The sequence below is a fragment of the Stegodyphus dumicola genome, chromosome 11 (genome assembly GCF_044657685.1).
Source record: "Stegodyphus dumicola isolate Sdum_Otavi_A_Nest chromosome 11, ASM4465768v1".
In the NCBI taxonomy this organism is placed as follows: domain Eukaryota; kingdom Metazoa; phylum Arthropoda; class Arachnida; order Araneae; family Eresidae; genus Stegodyphus; species Stegodyphus dumicola.
The window spans coordinates 126235854-126253459 of NC_140778.1; the positions used below are offsets into that span (position 1 = coordinate 126235854).

The 17606-nt window shown below is 29.9% G+C and overlaps 1 protein-coding gene across 2 annotated transcripts in view; it reads left to right on the top strand.

Annotated features, from left to right (window-relative positions):
- bchs (WD repeat and FYVE domain containing 3 bchs) overlaps positions 1-17606 on the top strand; it is a 196540-nt gene that overhangs the window by 121243 nt on the left and 57691 nt on the right. For both annotated transcript variants that reach the window (XM_085827196.1, XM_085827197.1), the window contains 10 exons: positions 2-88; positions 188-326; positions 544-700; positions 2199-2390; positions 8447-8545; positions 8645-8722; positions 10380-10512; positions 12294-12382; positions 12635-12800; positions 16994-17178. In XM_085827196.1, coding sequence (XP_085683322.1) covers positions 2-88; positions 188-326; positions 544-700; positions 2199-2390; positions 8447-8545; positions 8645-8722; positions 10380-10512; positions 12294-12382; positions 12635-12800; positions 16994-17178 — 1325 coding nt within the window. The remainder of the gene's footprint in view (position 1; positions 89-187; positions 327-543; positions 701-2198; positions 2391-8446; positions 8546-8644; positions 8723-10379; positions 10513-12293; positions 12383-12634; positions 12801-16993; positions 17179-17606) is intronic.

Genomic DNA, 17606 nt, shown 5'->3' on the forward strand with positions numbered 1-17606 from the left:
GGTTCATCTATATCATATGACAGTATATTTCATAGTCTTAACAGAACTATATTATATCAGTTATCAAGACCAATGGAAAATGTAGTTGGTAAATACCTTTTCTTTCCTTTGTTTTTAATTATTTTAACATGTCAGATCATTGTGCACTTTTTTAAACTTTGAATACACATTCAAATTTTCTCTCTAGATCAGATGGTTGTTTTAGAAGGTTTGCAGAAGATTGCTGCCCACAAAAACATTGTATTTTCACCTGCAAATCATGAACATGATTTTTTTGGATCTTTGTGTTTTTGTTTGTTACAGTTAACAGAAGATCCTAACCAGTGGTATGTTATTACACTTGGCTTTTGTAATTTGGTAATTATTTGAATAGATCTTAAAGATGGTCACCTTAATGTGAAACTTAATGTAATTAGAGTTAGTTTTTAGTCAGCAGTAAACTTTAGTCATTAATCGTAGGGAAGGCAATTTTCCATCATATTGGCCACTGTAACATAAAAATACTGTTTATTTTACCTGTTCTAATCTCTTTTCCCTTTTTAGCACCAATGCCAATAACACTCATACAACCTGGCATGTCCCTGTAAATATTAAAGAACAATCTGAAAGTAAGCATCGTACATCTGCACAGGAAGCAGCTTCATTGATTTCTAATGCAGCCAATAGAGTGTGGGAAGAATTGTTCACTTGTCGAAGACAAGTATGTGTACTTTTTATTAAGATAATTATGTATGGATTCAGCTTAATAATATTTTTTTGCTTTCTTATGAATATTTGTAAATGTGTATGTGCATATGTTGTGTAAAATATGTGTTTGTTCATGTCGTTATAAATCCTTTTATAAAAATGGGAAAAAAACTTTTGTATTAGAAATGAATAATTAATTTTGTTTGCATATGTATTCTGTAAAAATTACAAACTTGCTTATTGGATATATGTTAATATTCTGACTGAAGACTTAACATAAGTAATATATGTAAGACTTGATGCTATGAGTGATAGCTAAAAAAAAACTGACTTCTAAACTAAAAGTGATATTTCAAAACTTTCCAAAAAACATTCAACTTGTCTAACTGTACAAAGTTGAATGCAACTTATAAAATATTTTATAAAATATCGTACTTACATGAAGGATAATATATTTACTTATTATGCAATACAATCCATCTTCTCCTTTGTTATGGAAATTCATTCTGTACATAATAATATCGATAGTAATTTTTATTTGTTTGTTCATCAAAAAATACTATTTTTGCTGTGATTTAAAAGTTTTACTGCTACATGATTCAAAGTTTAAATTGTTTACATTCAAGTTTGAAAGCATGATTGTTTTTAAATTCTTTTTTTTAGTCCAAAAGGGCAATTTGCCCTGAAGGACTATTAATTTTGTTTTGGCATTTTGCATTGAAAACTCTAAAAGGCTGTATCACTTTTCAAATCTTTGCCACCATATATTATCACCCTGTCTTATACTAAAAGAAATGAAATAATGAAGAATCTGCATAAATGTATGTATGTTTCTCACATTGTGATAAAACAACGCTACGTAGAGCCATCAAAATTTGAATAACATAATCTTCCATAGAATATGGGCATATGGGAAACCCTAATTTTGAATTCGAAATTTGTTTTATTATTAATTTCATATTTTGTAAAACTTCAAAGAGTTTTTTATTAACAAACTCAATGATTTAAAAGCGAGCAATGGTAACACTCTATAGAAGGGGGAAAAACCTTTATATCTCCAGCTTGCGGTACTGTCCATCGGAAATTCTAAAGATATGCTTATTTTAAAATTATATTGCGATATTGCTGTTGAACTGAATTTTATGGTTGAAGTGCCAAGAACATAATATTTAATAAATAAAGGTAATACACAAAACGTTAAAAAAACTCCCTTTTCGATGTAATTTAAAATCTGAAACCTTTCAGGTTTTTTTTTAAATAAGGGTAATGTATTAAAGTGATAAAATGGCATTATTTTGTAAACATTTTACTGAAATTTGCGTAGACAGTTAATGGTTTATTGAAAATGCTTTCAAAATAAAATTTTTCGTTTCTTATGTTTGTAGTCTTTCATATGATCTCAGAATTGTTCTATTACTTTCATTCTGCATTATACAAACTTCTTAAAAAGTTTAGAAAATTGTAATAAATGCTAAATAAACTTGTTTCTTTTTGTCTTACTTTTTGTATAGGTTTTGGAAGACCTTTGCAAAATTCCATTCAGTGGTTATACTGCTGCACATAATGCAAAAGTTCCAAGTCTTGATGTGATGAGGTCTGCATTATATGATTCTATGAGCAAAGTGTGGCATAACTATCTAGAAACTGAACGCAAGCAAGGCTACACTAAAGAAACTTGGCAATTTCAGTCACAATTTCAATCAGTTAGTATTTTTGTTCCTTTACTATATGTGATTTAGTTCTTCATTTTTCTATATATGTATTACATTCATAGAATAGATGTTTAGGTTTCCTCTAGAATAATAATTTTCTAGAAATCTGCTTTCTGTGTTTCCTTTGAATTTATCTGCTGATTTATTTTGAACAGATGAGCATGTTAATGTTTTTTAATTATACCTGTGAAGTCACGTGTAATTAAACAAAGTTCGTACGGTCCTTAAAAGTCCTTAATTTTTTCAAAAATGATTTTTGGTCCTTAAAAGTCCTTAATTTTGGCCGAAATGTATAAAAGGTCCTTAATTTTGCTCATTTGACATTTCTTATCATTTCTAATGATTGCCATTCTAAGTGTGAATTACGATTTCTCATGAATATGGAATTAAAATTACACGGCTCTTAACCAATCTGTTGGCGGATTTGCGTTGCAAACGATAAAAAAAACAAGTAGCTACCCGAACGAAAGTATCGGTGTCTGATTGGCTATTCACTCAATCTTTCGAAACACGTGTTATACATAAATTTAGGCAGATTGTGACGAAAGCGTGAAGCCGGAAGTTCTTTAAGAGGCGAAAGTGATGATGAAGGTGCTCGAGAAAAAAAAAGGGGGGTATTCTGAAAATATTTGCCAAAATTAGAGCAATCTCAACCTGGAAGCCCACAACCCTTCCGACGCCAATAGGAACGAGATGCCTGGAAAGTGCATTTTCAATAAACTGTGGCTTCATCAAGCTGACTACAAAGACTGGATATTGATGGATGGCAATTCTTAAATGTGGTCTTTGTCTGAAACAAATTGAAATTTCTAGAATGGGAGAGTCAGTGCTGAAAATTCCCATGAAAATTAAGTTTTGTTTTATCATTTCAATTTGTTTTTACACGGTTTTGCTTAGCTTAATTTCTGTGTTTGTTCAATTAAGCCATAAATTAATACTACAGATTTCACCCTCCGTTAATTGATTGATGATTGGGCATTGTCATCGCAATGAAAAACTTCTGTTTAACTTCGCTAAATTCTGCCGCCTGGTGCGGCCATGCGAGCTCTTGCGCTGGTTCTAGCTTTATGTGAATAACAAATCAGTTATTCTTAATTCAAATAGCACTAAATATAATCATTTGTCCTATGAGTATCATTAACAAAATCTATTTTTAGCATAAGAAAAGAAATTTCTGCTAAATCTCCCCTTGTCAACATTTTAGCGCATTAAACTTAAATCTGTAATCAGATAATACTCTGTTATTTGGCGTCGCTGCATGATTCATCACTCAAGTTGTCATCCGTTGATAAACATGCGGTGATGAAAGCAAAATACAATAAATAATGATTCGCGGTTTCGGCATCAAGGATATAAAATATTAGTTGGTGTAAAATAAACAAATGTTTCAGTTTGAGATTATGCCAAGGAGATACGCAGCTATGGAGTCAAGTTACTAATCACACAAATTTATGCTAAAATAATTATTTCTTCAATAATGAGATATTTTATTTAGCGCCAAACTGAGATTAAGAATCGGGATTTCCGACATGTTTTTTTATGATGAGGAAAAAAATCTAATACGCGTGCGTAAAGCATACCCCTTCCCTTCAAAAAAGCCCTAAAAAATTGGTTGGTGGTGGCTTTGAGGTCCGGATTTTAGATCATTCCAGATATTGGATATCCGGATCTCGGACTTTGTACTGTATATATATATATATATCTTTCAAAATATAACTTACCAGTATGGATTCACTCTTTTAAAATAATTCTACTTTAATTAAACTTAGGAGATAATATAATCAATTAATCAATATTGTTTAGGAAATAAATTATATATATAGTAAAAAATGTATATTTTCACTATTCAGGTATTCACAAGTATTCTTATCTTGTCACATGAACAGGCCTCTGTGGAAAGGGGCTTCTCTGTAAATAAAGCAATTAAAATTGAAAATTTAAGTGACTCATCATACATTTTTCAACGCACAGTATTTGATTACATAAAATTTTCTGGAGGTGTTCTTAATATCGAAATTAATAAACAAATGAGATCAGCAGCAGCTTCTGCAAGAAGTGGAGTTCGTTATTTAGAAGTTCAGTATTTAGAAGAACAAAAATCTTTAACTAAATCTGAAACTTCAAAAAGGAAAAGAAATATTATTGAGGAAGAAATTGATTATATGAAGCAGAAGAAAAAATTTCTTCAAAGGGACATTAAAGATATTAATGAAGAAGTAGGTGCTTTAGCAGATGAAGCTGAGACCAGCAGGAACATTGATTTGTTTATCAAAGCAAATGAACTTAGAAGAATAGTTAAAGAAAAGGAAATAGACCTAAATAAATTAGATGTTAAAATAGCTGAAAAGATTTCAGATTTAAAAAAAGCACAAATGTTTTGTATCTTTTCTTGTATAGTTTATTATTCTAGTAATCTTTCAAAAAACCAAGGAAATAAATTGTATGTTTACAAATCAGTTGTTTTAATCTGCAAAATATTCTTACATTGTGATTATAATAGTAGTTGACTGTGTTTAAATAAATATCAAATAAGTTAAATAATAATCATGTAAATCTCTAAAATAGTGACTGTTATTAGTGTAAAATACACTTATACATGTTTTTCAAGAAATTATGTTCCTAATTTAATGTTATCTACTTCATAACTTGTAGGGAGTTAGTTTAATTTTCAAAATTGTTTTATGGTAAGTATTAAATTGAATTTAATAATTGTGCATAATACACACTTCTGTTAGTTTCTTAAAGTGAAATTACAAGCATGAAGTCGGTTGTATGGATAATTGCTTTATTCCATTCATTTTTTTCTTTGCTGATAGGTCCTTAATTTTTTCTTTGATGGTCCTTAAAAGTCCTTAATTTTCATGTAAGGAAATGTGTACGAACCCTGTTAAAATATCAATATATAAGCATTTATGTGATTTATGAAAATTAAGTATATGAATGTAAAATGTTGTAAAATTATGCTGAAAAAAGTAGCATAATGTTGGAGAAGGTTTACAGATTTTCTCAAACATTTATTGTAAAATTTGATTTATTTTGGCTTTGTTAAAAAGTGTCCTATATCTCAAAATTTGTTTAAATATTGCAATGATTTAAAACTGCAGCCTCTGAAGTAATTTTATGTGATCCACAAAGACAATTCTGTTATGTATTTGTTATTAATATCATGATTATAGATTTAGATATAGCATAAATTCATTGCACAGTGGTTAGCAGTGTAGTGTTTATTTAGCAATCATTACATTCCAGATGAGTTCAAAGCTACATTGGCACATAGCTAAGAATACATAAAGTACATACATATAACAATGCTGTGTCAAAGTTAAAAAAAAAAAAAAAAAAAAGACTAAGAGGGGGGGGAACACTAATCATTGCTGTCAAGAAATTACAGTTTAAAATCTAAATATAAATAACTCCAGAGACAACAAAAAACAGACTGACAATAAATAGGCTATCATTATTTATTCTGAAAATTAGTTCCATTCAGGAAGTTTTCATAACTTTTTTATTTTTAGGTTATGTTAAAAATAAGTCATATAACATATTAAGATTATTTAAAATGAATGTCGGTCTAAAAATTAAATATTTATTTAACTGTTAATATGTTTAAATTACAAAGTGTAACCAACAGAAATTCCTTACAGAAATTTGAAATTTTCCCTTTGATTTATTTTTATTGTTATTATTTATGGATATCCTGATAAATACTTAGAAAGGGAAATAGAAATTGAATTAAAAATTAATTTTTTTTTTAAGAAATATCCCTCTTTCTTTCAAGATCATGAATTCAGCCTGCATGCAATTTGAATTTAGACCACTGCTGTATCTTATTTCTGCATAATTATGCTTTATTTCCTGATGCTTTTTATTTTAATGTGTGTTCTAAGTCAGTGTTTATCAGTTTGTATCTCTTTATTTATGATCATTCAGTTTTTAAAATCTTTTCCGTTAATATATTTATCAGTGAAAGTTTTTTCCCTTTTGTGTTTATCAGTAATCTCTCCAGGTTTGTAAATGCTTATATTCAGGAATATAGTTACTTTTCATATTTAAGTCTTTTAATATATATTCTCTTTTATTTATTAGCAAATATTTTCTTTAAATATTTGTAGTCAGAAAGCAAAATTATCCTATATACCGCTTTGAAGATCTCCTTGTGACCAAATAGAGTTGAAAATGGATATATAATCTCATTTAACTGTAACTTTTTATCACCTAACACATAGATTCTTAACACTTTTTTATTCACTGACTCTTTTCGAAGTTTATTTTCCTCTACAACCCTAATATATTCAGCACTGCCTTCCCTTACAACATTGATATGCGAGATGTCTTTTGAGTGTAATGTATAGGCATTGACTGAAAACACATGAAATTTTTTGGCATTGATTGTAATTAGGAACAAAATGGTAAAGGTTAAAAAACGTTTTAAAACCTATGTAACTTTGAGAACTACAAAACAATCACAGATTTCTACCAGGGTAAATGCAGTGATGTACAGTCAAAAGTCGTTAATCCGGACTCGTCGGGACTTCAGCGATTCCGGATTATCGATTTTTCCGGATTATAGGTCATCAGTTTAAATCTTGTAAGATGGCATGCAGAAATTCTAAAATTAAAAATATGAAACCGTAATTTAAGAAACAAAGAACAATTATGATCTAAAGGGTATCAAAATTTATAAAAAAAAAAGCTTAATATTTATTTGTTTACTTTATTAAACATTTCTTTCAATGTAAGTTGTTTAAGTTGCTTCATTTTATGTGATAATACTTTCTCTTTAATTCTATAAACAGACATAATTTCTTGTTCAATTATTAAGTTCCGCTGTTCAAGTCCTGTTAATTGCTGTGCCGAGAATACCGACTAACTTGTCAATCGAATTTTTTTCGTTTTCACTAACCTCTCTGTCACATTCTTCATGTCTTTATCCATTTTTTGCAGCAATTCCACTTTTTGTTTGTTGGACATCGAAACATACTTTCGTTTTGTAGATCCTTTGGAAGTTCGAGCATCGGAAATTCTATTTGACATAATCGAAAGTTCAAGTTTACTTTTATAAAATTGCTCTTACAGTCTGCAAAAAATAATAAGCGGGATCCAATTCGAAGATTAAGAAACAACGCAATCATTAACATTAAGTGAAATAGATAATTAGATAATTTTAGATTACACCGTCCGTTACACATTAAACGCGCAGGCGAAAACGTATTCTGCACTTGCGCGCACGCATATGCGCAGTAGTCAAGTTCTTACGCGCACGCGTAAAACGCCTGTGCGCATGTGCCAACGTGGTGCATGCGCAGAAAGTTTTTAGCTTTGAGGTCCAGATTATGGGTGTCCGAATTAACGACTTTTGACTGTATATTGAAAAAAAAAAAAAATGCTATTTGGGCAAACTGAATAGCATGGCAAGTATGGATTCGTAGTCATGTTTTTAGAAGATTAAATTGAGAATTCATAAGTTCCAAACCCTTGGAAAGATAAATGTAGCTGCATGCAACTTGTATCAACTGATGTGAAAGGGCAAGTCCCATGATTTAATGTGATATTTAGAAAAATGTGTGATTGTAATACTTGTTCATTTAAGTGGTTGTTTAAAAAATGTTAAAACAACAAATTTTCCTAATATATTCTTATCTACCAATTTGCTTTTTAATGTCTCAGTACTGCCTTTTGAAACAGTAAACACCTGGATCCCATCAGTGCCCACCAGTGGGCAGTAATACCCATATTAGGGCTCTGTGATCTAATATAAGAATGTAACTATAAATGATAAATGTATCCACTTTAGCTTACGTTATAAGTGTATATTAATGAGATAAATAATGTATTAACAACCATAGAAAGTGAAACTTGTTGTAAAAGTTTGTACAAAAAATTTTAGGCAAGACGCACATACAAAAAAAGGAAGGGAGGAAAGGTGATGTAAATATCTGTCTTTCTACAAAAATACAAAATGTATAATATTTACTATTTATAGTCATAAATGTATTGCTGTATGTATCAAGAAATGGAATTGATATTTTATTGTTTATTAATTGTAGAAACTGCAGAAAGTTACTGGGGGTTTGTCACGTTTAGCATCCAGAAAAATAAAAAAAGACCATGCGTTCCGTGCTCCAATCAGCAACATTTCATACAAGGTAAAAAAAAAAAATTGTTTCTTTTTCAGTTTGCCAAATTAAATAATTATGGAAATTCAATTTTGCATGAACTGAAGTTTATATTTTTGCTTTTTGTAGGATTTGGAATTATATACTTCTTCACATGTGTCTGTAGTCCGTGATCTAGTAGAGTTTCAATCAAAGCAATATCAGCAGGTTGTTTTATTTTTCTTTAATGTGGTTTCCATTTAATTTGCATTAAATCTTAAACTCTGTTTTTTGTATTTGTCTGTATGTTTGTCTATTATTATACAGAGTGTCTCATAAATCATTTTTTAAAATCATATCAAATCAACAAATTGGCATACCAAAGCACAGTTTGCAGCTAAAGACATATCGCAAAAATGGAACTTCTTTCTTTTTTAATATATATGTAAAAAATATGTAAATAAAAATTATAACTTAAATTAGTTGTATTCCTTAATTCCTCCTATCTATTCTAAAAATGATAAGAACTTTTCTGGACTGCATCATTTCTAGATTATTCCATCTTGTATGGCTTGTGTAAGGCTGATGACATAGCTGATTCAGAACCGAAACTCAAAATTTTAAGAACTGAGACTTTTCTAACCTAAATCTTCTTTTGGTGGGGCACCATATTGGATAACTCCACACTTTCACTTCAGCTCTCTTACAGTCAAGACACTACATTGCTTGTTGTCATGTTGCTTCACCTCTGTAGCTATTGTCTTTTTTTCTAAAATGTGATACACTGTATAAAATCGTAGGGTGCATATTGCACCCGTGTAATAAAGAATGTGTTTCGATAATTATTTCATGTCCAGCAATAAAAATTATATTCAGTTCAGTCACTTCTGTCTACTAATCTCTCCTTCAAGTGTCTTCTTTCTAACTACACAGTAAAGGCTCTCCAAGTTATAATGCAGAGAACCATTCCCAATTCGCTACAGCTTTCTCTATGATATCCTATTACATATATATATGTATATGGGCATAAGTTACATTTTAGCTCAAATTTTTACCAATACATGACACTGTTAATTCGCACTGTAGAAATAGAATGAGAGAACTGTATATAACTTACGTTTGTTTGCATTTGTGAGCATGCTATAATACTGCAGTTATGTAATAGTCCATCATGAGAATTGAATTATGCGTTTTTGTTTTATAGAAATGTATACGTTATGCTAATATTATTGATATAGTGCCATTTATCAGTGAAATTTTGAATTAAAATATCTCATTTTAAAAAAAACTATATAATTAAGACTTCAAAGTCTTTAGTTGCAAATCTCATTCCAGCAAGCCACTTTGTTGATTTGATTTTATCTTATTTTTTAAAATGTATCAGATTTAGGGGCAGTCTGTACTTACATTAGCCTAGTTATCCATTAAAATGAAACATGGAAACTTATTTTAATTTTTTAATGACCTGAAACAATCAAAATATATGTAATGTCATATTGCAATGTCCTTCATCTTTTTAAAATAAAAACTTAATAAAAAATTTTAATTAAGGTTAAATAAATCTGGTTTTTAAATTAACTTATTTCTTTCAATAATTTTTCAGTAATGATCAAGTAATAAAAAGCATGCTTTGCTAACCCTAGAAAGTTGAGGTTTTATAATTATGGGTAAAATAATTCACAGAATACTGATATATAATGCTCAGCATACTTTTTAGTAATTTTTAAAACTACGTAAAAATAATAAATTTTTTACTGTATATTTTATACAATTTATCCGAATTTTATTATAAAGATATAACAATTTTTATATTATAAAACAAGATAAAAATCCATCGTAATATGTAAATTTAAAATTAATTCTTCTGTATACTGCTATTATTTAGAGTAAACAGTTTCTGCAGAAGTATGTTTTTAATGAATGGTTGCAAACTGAAGCGGAATTAACAAGAGAACGAGCATTATGGGGTCCACCTGTAGGTTCACGCTTGGACAAATGGATTCTCGATATGACTGAAGGTAAATTTTAAAAATAGATAGAGCTTTGTAATGGCTGTCACATTTGAAGCATTTTTGAGAGAAGTAAAGTAGACATAACAAGCCTGAAGAAGCAATTAAGTATTAGTTTAGTATTGTATCACTGCTGCATGCTGAGGCATAAATATTTGGCATGATGTTCAGATTTTTTATCATATTTGCATAGTTGTGATCTTTTATCATATTTGCATATATTGTTGCCAGCATTTCTTATTTTATTTTGCCTACAAATAATCCTTGAAGTTTGGTAATTTTATTTTATGCTTTCTTTTTTGCTTTGTCGTTTTTGCCATGTTTTTTTTAATTAAAGCTATCTGTTTTTATGAACCTAATTTTAAAAATTATTATGTATACAAATTAATAATTATATTTATTTTGAATACATTATTTGTTATTACAGTAAAATTAACTGAGGTTTCTTGTTTATTGAGCTAGCTGTTAGTTTAAAGGGGAGTTTCTAATCAGGAAGGCCTACAAAAAACGTTAACATAAATGTATCTATGTATGCATGTATGTATGTATAGGAATATTAAAATGAATGAAGCTAAAAATTGGTCTACTTTTAAAATTTTTAATGTTTATTGAGGAAATGGACTTCCGAGAATCAGACCCTAGCTTATATTTTGCACTAAATACATTTTTAGTCATGAGTGTTTCATTTATTTCTTGAAGAGAGAAGCTTTTCAAAGTTGACTAAAAACTCTCTTTGTTCAACAAGTAAGACTTAACGGTTTGGCAATCCTTTCCATCGAAACTGTAGTAACTAAAAACATTAATTTTGATGAAACTATGAAAAAAAATTTCGGAAGGCGAAGCTCACAATAAACAGTTTTAGCTTTTTATTGACAGAAAAGTTAAAAACATTTTTTTTAATCTTCAAAAAATGGAAGATTTCTTAAATATATGTTTGTCTACTAGATTTAAGTTGTTTTTTCTTTAGTCTTAAGATTTTTTTGTTTTCCAAATCATTTTAACTATTTAATTTTAATTAAATAAATGTTAATTATATATTTATGTTGACTTTTTGTGTGGGATCAATCCAATAAGGGGGCTCCTTAAGAGATTTCTGCCCCAGGCCTCAGTAGCTATGGGTCTGTCACTGGTTTAAAGAAATCATTGGTAAAATATAGTAGTTTTAGAAAAGATATTTAAAAAAGCCAATATGCACATATTCTCTCAGTAATTGATCCCCCATGACTTTTGCCATGAAATGAAATCTTGTAATCTTAGTAGTACTCTTTATTTAACTGAAAGAAAGGAATTTTATTTGCTATGAAAGAGTGTGTTAAAATTTTAATTTTAGTACTTGTAAAATGTTTAGAAGTTTAAATAAATAACTTGGCAAAACTTGTCTTATGAATGTATAATGTGTTTGAGTAAGAGCTTGACATTAATGACAAGCTGATGCGAAAGCTAAAGAAAGTAATGTTTTGTTGGAAAAAATCTTCAGTATGCTGCTATAATGCTGCTAGAATTCCTGAAAAAATTATCTTGATACTCTAAAGATGCCTGAATTCATTCCAGTCTTGTTCAGTGAAATGCAGTATGCTGAGACAGCTATCACATCCTTTGTTATTGATCTTTAATGTTGTCTAACTTCTAAACTATGTATTTTTCATTATATATTCCTATGACATTTTTTGCTTATCAGCCATAGAATGCATTTCTAGCCTTCAGACTGGATATCATAGAAGAGATTTGCCAATGTAATGACTACCAACTGTGATAATTTTCACTTTTTAATTATAATCTTGTTATTACAGGACCATGTAGAATGAGGAAGAAAATGGTAAAAAATGAACTTTTCTACATTCATTACCCTTACAGGCCGGAAGTTGAAGGAGGGGAAAATGTAAGTTAATTTTAACTTTTGAATGTTATTTTTGATGAAAAATATATTTTCCATGTTTCGGAATGTGGAATATTTTAATTATATAAATATTCATACATTTACAGACTTCTGTCATCTTTTACTTTGCTCAGCTGTATTTTTTTGCAATGTATATTTTCCAACATATTTAATTGTGTACCATGATATGATAACATGTATTTTATTTGTTTGAATGTAATTTACACAGTTTTTGTTGCTTCCTTTTATGTGCAGAGGGCTCTAAAATACAAAGTGGCGACAAGTTTTGATAGTAAAGAATATTACAAAAGGTGGAGACCTGAGAATATGGTTGAGCAAGATACAATATCTGTTGATACTGCATCACTAGAAACAGTTGACATCCTTGCAGATACTGAGATATCTGAAGAGAGAGAAATTGGTAAGCTCTTAATAACATTTTAAAATTTCTTATAGTGTTGTCACCTGGTGGCCCATAGACTACATAAAATCCAAAAGTTACTTTTCTGGGACCTGCAGCCAGATTAATAAAATGTATTAATTTTGGACCATGCATTTCCAAAATATGTATATATATTCCTACTTTTATAACCATATTAAAACTATCTTCAAAACTTGAATGTCAGTGATTCCAGAAAACCGATTTTGATGAACTTGTTCTTTGCATGAATATACACAGTGATTTCATTAACATGCGTTATTTCAGTCTTAAGACTTCAGATAGAAAGAGGCTTCCTGGAGAATATATTCAAAGTTGCAATTGAATTTCTTTGTATAATCTTACATTTGGTCTTGGAGTTGCTGTGTGTGCAAAATTATTCACAAACATTATTTGAAATTAAGCGGCCGAGCCGTAAAGTCGCTGAACACTGGTAGTTCGGTCCGAGGTTCGAATCCCATGAACGGGCTGGCTGCATCGGGATTCGTGGTTTTCCCCATGTGTAACGTGTATACGAGTGAGTTTCCCTTAGAAAATCCTCCATGAAGGCATCCCTCCCCTTAGGCAGATAGCCCTCAAGGCTTTGCCATAATTAAATAACCTAACCTTATTTGAAATTATCACAAGACTATTGAAATAATTGTTTATTTTTCTAGAAAATATTCCTGAATGTCTGTTGCATATAATATACAATATGGCTTATGACTCTCACACTCAAATCCCTAAGGGTTACAGAAATTGATTGTCACTGTCTAGTAAAAAAGTCAGACCTAGATGACCCGGAAATCAAAGAAACAGAAAAAATTCAAGCTAGAAATCCTTTGCTGGATTATGCTTAAATATTTAAGAGACTACGCAATCTCTTAAATATTTAAGCATAATCTGAGTGGCACAGGAGTATTTAACAAACTAACATGTGATTAAAATCAAGAAATTCAGTTTTTTCTGGGAAGAAGATAATAAGCATTGAATGAAATAAAAATGGCAGGAAATCATAATAGAGTTATGCATCTTTTTTTTCCATGAGAAAGGAGGCAATAATAATTAATAATGTTGTATTTCAGTAATATTTTGTTTTCTTTCAGCAGGTGTATTGCATTGAAAATGTAGGTTGTGTAAGAAAGAGAACTTTTTTAAGAAACAATTACTTTTGATTTCTGTGTGATAAATTGATTTTTGTGTAAGAAAATATATTAAATGTTTAAAGCAGGAAATGAAGTCAAATTATGACTCTTTCAAAGAGCCCAAGACTGCCTTCATTCGTATAACAAACAACCGAGATTGCATGCTTTGTTTCTACCCTTCTTCTCAAGTACACAATAGCCTAAGGTGCAGTTTTCCCAAATACATTATATCAATTCATCTTTATTGTAGATTGTCTTGTTCAAAAAAGATTCTTTTGTGCTTTGTCTGTAGGTTAAAGTTGACTTAGTGTACTCTCAGTGGCTAATGGCAGCTCTTAAAAACTAAAACTATATCATTTGGAATTTTTGCACCTCTTTGCTCGTTAATGAATGAGAAAAAAGAAATTATTATAAATTTGAAATGGATTTTGAGGCATTTTGGCATTTTAAGCAAACAGGTGTGCAAAGGATTAAATATTCACATATTCAAGACTTGGTTGATTGTGAAGGTAAGTAAATGAGACTGAAAATTCAAGATGATCAACAATTTAGGAATGAAAATTATTTCACATTTACAAAGGAGGTTTGATGCAAAATCTCCTGTGCTTGGGGATAATACTTCACTAAGTTTATTTAAAAATGCAAAGAAAATAATTTCTGCAGAGGCAGAATTTGACTTAGTTCAGAAAATATACTGTTACGAATTTTGCATTATGTAAATAATTTTAGTAAAATTGTTTTCTTCCCCCCCCCCCCATATAATATGAAAATTTAAAGAATCGAAGCTTTACTGGAGGAGTAAGACTACTGGAGCAAGTCTATTAGTAAATGGCTATGTTGCTAAATTGGCGAGATATCGCCAAGCTGGCAAGCCAAATTTGGTGACATTTTGATCCGATCCCCGTATAACTAAAATGGGTATTGTAATTGAATAAGTTTTATTGATCCTGTGTGTAACGGTAACCATATCTAGCCCACATATGACTTCCAGTAATTTTGAGGTGTGGAATTTACTAGAGATTTCTTAGCAGCTGTGTGAAAACTATGAGGCAGGAGAGAGCATCTACTCTGAGGTTGTTAGTTCAGAGCTGAATTCAGAGTATTGAGATATCCATGAGTGTTTTGCCTTTTAACCCTCTGGGTAGCACAGGATTTTAGATCCGTCATGAAAATCGGTATTTAAACAGCATTTATTAATTGAATTTATATAATTACTTATTTTAGTCTGTATTTTCATAAACTTACAATCATTAAGATGATATTTACATTATTAAAGAAAGTAAGAAAGCAAAATGTGTTAAATTATAAGTTAATATATGCCAAGTAGCAAACCTTCTGATGACCAGATAAAACCGGTCATAATGCTCAGACGGTTAAATGTACTTTGCATTTTGTTGTGTTTAATGCTGTTAGTAGTATGAAGTGTAACTGCTGATTATGCTGTGTTATACTGGTAAGAACTGTAAAAGTGCTTTTACACGAAAATCCAGAACTGTCAAGTGTTCCTTTTGGTAAAATAAATTTTATCAAGCTATCATCAGTTCTGTATTAATTTAATCCATTACAAACCCATATGCACACAATAATACATTAATTTTAATGCATTAATGTGATAATAATTTCATTAGTGAGAAGCATTCAGTTTAAATTATTGAAGATAAAGTATTGGGTGTTTTTAATTTTAGCATTTATGTATTATATTTATACTAATATAAACTTTTGTTTATAGCCTTATTTTACTTGATGTCTTACTGGTCATATTATACAAAATGTGCACAATGCGTTCTTATGCAGTATACAGAAAAAATATTGAGCATTTAAAAAAGAAGAAAAACAAAAAAGGTTTATTAGCTTTCTAGTTCCTCTAAGGCAAAGATACAGTCAGTCACAGCCCTGTTCGAGAAGGGAAAATGAAGAATCCACCATCAGGCAGATCCCAATCCCAGATGGCAGAATAAAGTACAATAAAGATCACAAGCTAGACAAACCAGGCCACCAAACAGGTTGTCAAAATGAACTCTGTTAGGATCCAGGCACTCGCTGGCAATGTCAAGCAATCTTCAAGGCCTGCTAGACTTCCCGATTTGACTGGGGGGTGGGTTCCTCTGGACAACCAAAAATAACAACTATGTACTGCCCCACAAGCAAGGGGCAGACAAGACAGTACCAATATAGTCCTTGCCAAGCTTGAACATACACCCAATCAATCGTGGCTCTAGTCTTGAGACAGATTATGTACCCCATGGTCGAGACTGCAGATCTCAGCCAATAGCTTCACAGGTTTTACCTGCATCAAACCCCAGGGGGGAGACAAAGATACATAATTCTGAGGTGGTTTACATGTAAATATGTATGTGGAATGTTTAGCAATATAAAATTCTAGAAGATTTATGCATATTGGGAGTTGACACCAAATGTTTGAATGTTATAGTTATGTTACTGTACTGGATTCATCTGTGGATAAATTTAAGACTTCTCTAAAGATTTACCCAATAAATGTAACACTAGAAATTTTTGAACAAAAATTATAAAATCCCTTTCCTTTGCACTTTAAAACATATAATTCAATAGTTTAGTCTTTTATGCCAAACAATTATAAAATTAATTTATATATTTTTTTTTAATTTGTTAACTAAAATAATTTTAATGCTATACCATGATATTAGATTACAAATGTCTTCTTAACAAGTTGGGACTATAAAATTTACAAAGATAAAAATTAAGCCTAAAAAAAGACAAGTTTAATTCCCTTAAAGTGGTAAAACTTGTTTCCTTTATTTTACAAGTTCTAGAGTGTGTCCTTAATATTCAATATGCTACATATAACCAAAATAGCATGGTTATTTTTTTTATTTAACATGAGATTATATTCGTTTATATTTAGTGCATGAAATTTTTTAAAAAAATTATATTTTTTAATGATTGTTATGGGACAATAAAATTTTAATGTTACATAAGTTTATAGTTTTGCATGTTAGAATTACTTTTGAATCATGCTTTACGCTATATTTTAACTGTTTGTTAAAAACTCTTATCATTTTTATTATATAGGCTTCCAAGGATTACGCACTGCATGCTTATTATCAAGGTCTTCTGTCAATCGTTCTAGTGATTGGGATGATGATCAAGATATTCCAGATGTAGGTGGAGATGGATCAGGTGATCATGATTCTAAAACTACTGAAACTAGTCCAGAAAACCAAAATATCTTCAGATATCTAGAAGATGGTGAAAAGGTATTTTTAATTTATTGTTATTATTTAGAAAATGAGTCAATAAAAATAAAGTAGTCTTAAATGATTGTGACTGATTATGACTGGACAAGTCTTGGGAGGTTGAATGATACAAATAGTATGAATCCTAAATTTTCTCTTACCTAAATCATAACAGGTTCTGAAAATCTGTTATACATATGAGAGAAAGAAGAGGAAATTTTAAAAAGTTTTATTTAATATTAAAAGTCTGGATTAAAGCAAAATTTGAAATTTTCCTCAAAACGTGTTGAAGTTTGTAATTTGCTTGAAGTGGAAAGCAAAACTGAGAAAACATTACTTTAAAATATACATTTATTTATTAAAAGGATAAAAATGAAATTTAGCAAAATTACATACATAATTTAAATTCTTGAATCTTGAAATTCATTTTTTCAGTCTAATTTAATAAG